The sequence below is a fragment of the Cyclopterus lumpus genome, chromosome 12, assembly GCF_009769545.1.
Source record: "Cyclopterus lumpus isolate fCycLum1 chromosome 12, fCycLum1.pri, whole genome shotgun sequence".
Lineage (NCBI taxonomy): Eukaryota > Metazoa > Chordata > Actinopteri > Perciformes > Cyclopteridae > Cyclopterus > Cyclopterus lumpus.
Window position 1 is genome coordinate 7662395 of NC_046977.1, and position 8086 is coordinate 7670480.

At 41.2% G+C, this 8086-nt stretch overlaps 1 protein-coding gene across 1 annotated transcript; it reads right to left on the bottom strand.

The window, feature by feature from the left end:
• Positions 1-1388: 1388 nt before the first annotated feature.
• edf1 (endothelial differentiation-related factor 1) lies at positions 1389-5103 on the bottom strand. Its single transcript, XM_034547192.1, has 5 exons — positions 4842-5103; positions 3822-3873; positions 3504-3664; positions 2886-2979; positions 1389-2120 (listed from the first exon to the last, which is right to left on the bottom strand). The coding sequence occupies exons 1-5, from the start codon at positions 4917-4919 to the stop codon at positions 2059-2061; spliced, it is 447 nt and encodes a 148-aa protein (XP_034403083.1). The 5' UTR covers positions 4920-5103; the 3' UTR covers positions 1389-2058.
• Positions 5104-8086: the final 2983 nt, after the last annotated feature.

Sequence of the window (8086 nt, forward strand, 5' to 3'; positions counted from 1 at the left end):
GATGACGCATTTATGCAGACCAACCCTTAAAGTTAGCATTGCGCTAATTCCCTTGACAAAAGGCCAATGGGATTTTTCCATTGGGGTTTTCTTACACAATTTGCTCAGTACCATAATCTTCACAATTGAGCACCACTTTTATTTACGGATGTTTTTCATATTGTAGAGTAAAACATTTAAATCTGTTAAACTTGTGTTAACCACAAACTTTATTTCAGCCATCTAACCAAAGAACCTAACTTTGAGATTAGGGAATCAATGCAAACTCATGTCTGGATTTTAAGACTTATTCCTGCAGCATTCTGTTGTTAATGTTATTCAATTCAGTTTATTTTGTATAGCCCAATATCACAAATTATTATGAGTTATGATTGACACCTCTTCTTTACCTACAAGTTAAAGCCTCTGATGTCAAACGGGCTGGTTAGCAAAACAAAGAGTAAACATCACAGCGTTGCTTTCCAATTAAAGATAAAAGTGATGTGTTTCCCAGCAGCCCATGGGACTATTTTCCCAATACAAGCAGACAATGTAAATTCACAACTGCGTGGTTTTTCAGATTTTGGTAATCCCTTGTATTAATGACCACATTGATTTACAGAGGTGCCAAGGGGCACCACAGGGTCTTATTTTACCAATCCAGGGTTTGCACTGCAGGGCTCGATAGTCGCCAATCAGGAACAGACGACTTGATGGTTTGCACTTCTTGACCTCTGTATGCCCTTCTTTCAATCTCTCTTCTGTTTTTACTTTGTTTATTAATCAGTCCATGTATACACTTCCCCTTACCATGTTGCAACAATGAGTCCATTAATCTTTAATAAAACAGAAGTACTAGTAGTAGAAGTAAGTCATTCTTGATTCAATATACCCATGGTGGAAGAACGCCCCGCTTCACTTAGGCTGTTATTTTAGTGTTTGAAGGGTGCTGGCATGTCTCACAGTTCATTTGTTATTTCAATGCATCTCTGCAAAAAGTTCCTAAATTCTTAACGGACACTAATAGTTTTAAACATTTTAAATTACAGGGCAATTTGTAATTTTTGAAAGTGTTTAAAATAAAAATGTTAACGTATGTACCATGTTAAAATATTTACATTAAGCAGCCACTTGGCCCACAAGTCTAACTACAACACAGAGGTCATGGTGCAGTAATTCAGTATTTGGACAGTGGAACAGGCCCAAAGTATTGTTGGTAGTATTGTGACATCTAGTGGATCGATTCAATACTACATTCACATTCAGGTTATTTTCTCCCAACAAGTAAAGTGATCCTAATTAAGTTTTGATTGAATAATGTGGTGTGGTTTCTAAAATTCCTGCCATAGTACAAAACCCATGAAGGAATGTATTTCTCAGAAGTGTTCTACATTAAAAACTGGTTGTGATACAATTAGTGCCTTTAATCATCATGAAACATAGAATTCTTTGCCAGCGTTTGCAAATAATACCAGAGTTTTATGACAGCTTCAATGTCAGCTTGAATTATACTTTAAAAAAAAGGATTGTTGGTGTGGCTACAAATGCACACCCAGAAAGGTCATGACCTGCTAAACTTTATTTTATTTTTTTTTACATCAAAACAAAGAACAGTATTAAAAACATTTCAACACTGTTATGACATCCACCCACTGTCTCAAGTGTGTGAAAAAGATGCAATCAAGCACTTTTGGCTTAACATCATGCTGAGAATTAACATGAGTCAAACTAAGTTTGTTTGGCCATGAAAAATAATTTGATAGTAGTTTACATTACTATCAAAAAGTTGAATTGATCATGCCAAAGCAAACATAGGTGATAAGAAGATTCACAGAACTTCAAGCTTGTGACGTTCAATCATTCATTTGATAATGTGGTCAAGAAACAGTTTCAGTATGCAGCCTGTAATGCAGTGGAGCACCCGGTCCTCAGGCAGGACACCGGTGAGATCAGCCCAGGTAGAGGGAGGAAGGGAGGAGAGTTGTTGAGGGTTCTTGGAAGTAGGGGGTTGGGAAAGGGTTCAGGTTTCAGAAACAGGGAAAGATGGGACTTGGGAGGGCTGATTTCGAGGCTTTGTTTTCATTTCTTCTTGGATTTTTCCTCCAAGGGTAGGCCAATATCCTTCCCACGCAGTTTCAGCCCTGTTCATGAGAGAAGATGAGAAAGTTATGTATTGCAACACCAGATTCTATGAGTGTCGGCGTAGCCCTCTAGGAGCAAGCAATGTAGTCTATGCCCCACGGACACACCAAGGTCCACAAGCACACATTAAACAAACAAAAAAGCACACAAAACGTGCAATCGCCACGCGTAATACGGCTGGGAGGCACCGACTGCCACGGTTTACAGTGAACTGTACCCGAGGGGATGGCGGTGTGGGTCACGCTTGCTGGCATTATAAAGTCTCTCAGATCTGGTGCCTAGTAGTTCCTGAAACAGTGCCTTAGCGGCAGGCAAATGATGCGAGAGAGGACAAGATTGCCGCTGGGACAGAGGAGGCCGAGAATGTGGAGCCGTGTATCATTCATCCTCATCAGCCTCTACTAAACCCAAAGGGGAGGGGGAGAGCCAGGTAAAGAACCCGCGATGGCGGGGATGAGCCAGCAGACACATGCCCGTCACAGCGCTCCTCATCAGGGGGCGTATGTGAAGTAGAAGATGGAGATGCTCATTTGTCTGGAAGGTATCATGGCGGTCAGACCAGCTGCCGTCACCTTCAACAGACTGATTCTTCAGTTGTTGAATGCTTAATGCTGGAAAAAAAATGGAAGCAGTACTATGGCCGCACAGCTGCCGCATGTTGTAAATGCGAACATTTAAGAGGGTGACCATATATTACAGAGAGCATATGTTATACAACTGGCATTTGAGACATGATTATCAATTGTATCGAAGCATATTCTTACCGATCACTCTTTCTATCTTGCCCATGACCTGGTTGTTGGGAATCGCTTTCCCACACTCGTAGTCTGCAATGACCTGAGGCTTCTCATTAATTTTCTGAGGAAAAGATTTGCAATAAATAATTTAGAATTTTGTTATAACACAAGCCAGAAAACCTAGTCAAGCATGCACAACACTTCCTGTTGCTGGATATATAACTGCAATTGTTTACACAATAGCATAAAACTGACACCAACATGTTTTAAATGACTGCCATTGTTGTACCTGTCCTCGCTAAGATACTGTATTCATGAGAGGCAGCGTCTCACAGATCTCACAGCCAGGCATCTGGCTGTTTACTTCCTACGTTGTTGGCATTACACACTTGATGGTGTTATGCTGAATGTGGTTAAGTTATCACAATATAAGAGTACGCATTTATCTGTTATTGATTAGCTTCATCTTAATTTCCTGCTTTTAGGTTTATTATACTCTATGTTTATCCCTTTGTGCAAGCAAACTTCAGATTCATACATAAAAAAGGTAAACAAGGTTGTTCAAATCCTGACCAAAGCATCTTTTCAAGCAGTTATGCCAACTAATAAATGTTGCACGTCAATACAGGATAACTGTATACTCACAGTGGCCAGGTCTTTCTGGGTCAGACCTCTTTCCTGTCTGCCTTGCTGAATGTACTTTCCCACCTCATGGGGAACCCTGTCGTGGTGTAGCTCCTCTGTCTCACGGTCCAGTTTGGATGTGTTCTTTGTCACGAGATGCTGTTTGTTCTGCCCTGCAGACCCTGTGTGAGGAGCAGCGGATCAAAGTAATGTAGGGACATCTTCCAGGGTGGGAGACGTGGAATATCATCGCAATCACAGCACATGCACAAGCAGAGGTTCTTCCTCCAGAGTTACTAATTGGGCAATTACAAATGTGTACAGAAAGTATGAATTTACATTTTTTGGATGTCTCAACGTCGTCCCCACGTCTCTGAGCAGAGGCGATTGCCTAGAGAAAAGATGGACATGATCAAAATCTTAAATTTCAAAACATACTCCAGATTCATTGACCGTAGGTTGCATTATGACCAGGCTGTATTCAGCTTTTGGCTTATTATTATGAATCATGAAACTAACTGTTATTTAATAAGTAACGAATCTGCGTCTCTGGGTATGACGCATGAATCAAACCGAAGATTGCCTTGAACACAACAACGACAACTTTACAACCAATGAGGTTGTTGCTCGTCTTTCCCAGGACTAACCGGAATCAAATAGGTTAATACCATATACAGATGTTACATTAGAACAACTATTAAAGTAAAGTGGGGTGTATGATGATTTATCTGTAACCTTTCTGGGTATTTACAGCCGAATATTAGCTTAGGTGTTCAACTGACGTTAAGAACCAGACATAACCTAAGCTATAACGTTATATATACACATAGGGCATGGCGTCATATCACATATAAGAGCATACATGTGTTTCTGGTGTGGTGGTAGTTATGAGCAACGTTAGGTACAGCCACGGATATTTCCAGGTTAGCTTGCTAACGCTAGCTAGCTACTTAGCTAGTGGCTATTTTGGTCACCGTCAACTATAAAAACAGTAACGTTAACATCGCTAACTAACTTGGCGTCATCCCCCGACTTGGGTAACGTTCATCAGGCCTGTGTGAAGTTTAGTTTAGCCGAAGAGACTCTTAAGTGAATGATAATAATGTGTATAACGCTACATGTGCACTGTTGTTATTGTTCCGAGCTAAAAGTAAACCACGACGCATGAGGGACGTGTGTCGAGTGAGCCCCATAACACCACGTGTAGAAGGTAGCTCTTTAACAAATGCACTCTGCACGAGCCGTTTACTCGGGTGTTCCCTGTGACCTGAAACCAGGATAGTTCAGAGGATGCACCGTTGAGGGTTTGCTCGGAAACAAGTTGCAAACACACAGACAAAGTGGGGCGCTCGTGCTAACCTGCTTGGATTTGGCCTGAGAAGCAGTCGGCCCCTTCTTCCTCAAGACAGTCACGGTGTCCCAGTCACTTTCTGCCATGTTGCGACTCGTTACACAAAATATGTTATATAGATACACAAAAATAAGTACAACTCGGTGTGTTCAAAAGTATCCTTTTTTTTAGAGTAGGTAGTGGTGCTACAGCTAGTGGTGCTACAGCTAATCGGACGCTCCTTCCAGAACGATCCTACACGCGATCTGCTAAAGCTTTATTTACAACAGACAGACGAACAGTAACACAATGGAGGAGATTCAGCAGCGACCTGCTCTGGTGGAGCGTGCTCACCTGCGTCCGCATAACAGGTTTCCTGCTTTTTTAAATATACATGACATGACAAGACGAGAAACAATGCCTCGTATCCCACGGTTAGAACCGATTATGTACACGAACTTACAAAGTTAATGCTTAAATAATATAACTAATAGTAGCACATTGTCATTAGGAATTAGTTTACACATTCAGAATAATGTATTGATAAGTGCACTAATTGTATGTTATGCTTGTGATGTTATGTGTGTAAGCTAAATGAAAAAATAACAGTTTAGGGAATTTCACTAACTTTACACAAAAGGTATAGCATGGAGATCAAAATCGACACACTGATCCGATAGGATTATCCATGTTTTTTAAATTTTTATTTTAAAATCTTGTGTGTTCAACTCACGCAGGGGGTAGAACAATGTTAAGTATTACACTGCACGTACAACTTTGAAATTAACCAATAAAAATCATCAATTTGGTGGAAGTGAGCTATACAATATTGTGCACCGACTGCAAAATGAGTTGATCCACAGTCGAGCAGATCACCAGTTACACGACATTTCAGAGGCAGCGTCGCTGTTTCGTCTTGTGCGGATGGGGGACCAGCCGAACTCTGACTGAGCGGCGTCCGCCTGGAGCAGACGTCCTAAGCGGTAGCCATGTTTGAAACTCTGTTTCCCTCCTGCCCATGCGCGAGACTTGGGATTCATCTGGAAATAGATGAAGCAGAGATGAGTGAAGGGCAATGGATATTATTTCTGTACTATATGCTCTGCTTTGCTAGTACACGTCCATGTAGGTCATTTTCATCCCAGATTCAATCTCTCAAACATTTAATAAGACGTCCTAAAATAAGTGTGCTCCTGTGTCATGACCCACAAACAATGCTTATTACCAGCTATGCAAAGTGGGCAACTGCCATCTATTGTTTGTCTGGCAATTGCTTTGTGGTAATTTGATTAAAACTTTAAAGTTAGTTTGATAATATACACAACTGGATGCCAATAACTGAAATGGCAAGCACCCTAAGGTGGCTACTGTATTTGTTGCCCATGAATGCTGAGGACCCTTCCTTATGTTTGAAGGATCTATATAAATCATATTTTAATACCATTCCCATTACTGTTGATATTATGCTTGCATTGTGCATATCCTTAATTTGTGTTTATGACCCATTTTGATTATTATTATGGCATAACATTCTAGAACATTCACGGTGCTGATTAAAAAAAATATATTGGGCATATATATATATATATATATATATATATATATATATGCCCAATATATTTTTATATCGCAGAGGATTACTGCCATTCTTTTCTTTGTACATTACCCAGATGCCATCTGAAACTATTCAGTTTCTCACCTGAACAAAAACAGATGTGTTCATATGAAGAGTCTCCACTCGCTCCGACAAGTGATTCAACCATTCCAGGTGGTCGGCGATGGACTGAGTCAGATCGCTGTTGCTCTGTTTTAGAACAAAATAAATGTCAAAATAGGAGAGCGCGCTCAAGGGAAACTGGTTTTGATGAAACAGTTATTATTATTGCATGCCGGACCTAACCCCGGACAAGTTGTCTTTCAGTTCAACAGCCCTGAGGCGAACATGCTCCAGTTTGTCGATCTGCTCTTTCAGTCGGTCGTCGAGCTCCTGCATCATCATCAGGCCTTCATCGGACCTGAAGCCCCCCTTGGTCGCCATCCTGCATGGTTCACAGAAAAAAAACACCTGTTATTCTAGTACACTGAAACAAACTGGCTCGTGGGGCCTTTTGGAATCAGAAATTAAAACGTCTTTTTGAACAAAATCCTGGTACTTTGAGCTCAACTTATTAGTTTTACTTGCAAGATGATTCAAGGATTTCGTCACTGACTTTTAGGTGCAACCACCAGAGGGAGACACCGCTTTGTCAACACGTACATCCTCTTTTCAGACGTCCTACATGGAACCCTTCTGTACTGCAGTGCAACAACCCTGCTGCAGTCTTTTCAGACACATTTTACAATGATCAGCATTTAAAAAGCTCCCCGGTGTCTGAACCACGTCACCGATCATGAGAAATGAAAAAGGCAAATTGTGTTTTTGCCAGGATCCCAATAACACTCGCAACTGGATCAGAACATCGACGTTGGACAAATCTGGATTACATGTTCAACTTGGAAACACTCTCTCTCACACACAGTGTTTTCAGGACATTACATTGACTTGCATTCATTTCAAGGCGACTTCCAGCCTAATCCTACCATAACCAAACCTTTAAAACAAGTCTTCACCCCGAAATGTAAAATATTACATTGTTCTCACCGTGTACTCAAGAGTTATGTCCCCATAACACGGGTAAAACAAGACCAACCCACTTTCAGCTGAAATCTGATTTAAAGAGACATTGCAGACTAGGTCAATAATAATTTAGCCACACGTTAAAAAAAACCAAATCTTTTCTGCTTCGCGGTGTGGCAACATCAGATGTGGCACATCGCCTACAGTCAACTTTCATCCCCGCTAGAAGCAAAGCACCGGGTCCTTTTAAGGTTAGGCCCTCACAATTATTTTTTTACGTTAACAAAAACAGAACGTGTCGACATTTAAATGTTCAGACGGCGTCGTGAACGTCACTTTGCAAACGACACCGAAGCCACGACAGTGAATGTTAAACATCAAAGAGTATCGTGCAACACACACGCGAGACAACCAACGTCCCTGCTGTTGTCAGACTAGCAGTCCCCGGGGGGGGGGCTGCAGAAAAACTTTCTTTTTTTTTAAACTTCAAAAAAACAAAAACAGAATTGACGTTACCTTATTTATCTGACGTAGAAACACCCAAAATGCTCGGAGGTAAAACGCCGTGTGTCGGGAGGCGAAGCACGAGACTTCCTCCCTCCGCAGCTTCAGACGGGAAACTGTCTTCGTCCAGACAAGCCTCTTTGTCCTGCAGCA

Bases quoted from the DNA above. Each gene is read 5' to 3' on its own strand.
- edf1 (XM_034547192.1), bottom strand. From the start codon at position 4,919: ATGGCAGAAAGTGACTGGGACACCGTGACTGTCTTGAGGAAGAAGGGG. The intron at 2,980-3,503 runs GTGAGTATACAG...TCTTTTCCTCAG, and splicing joins CCCAGAAAGACCTGGCCACT to AAAATTAATGAGAAGCCTCA. The intron at 2,121-2,885 runs GTAAGAATATGC...TCTCATGAACAG, and splicing joins CAAGATAGAAAGAGTGATCG to GGCTGAAACTGCGTGGGAAG.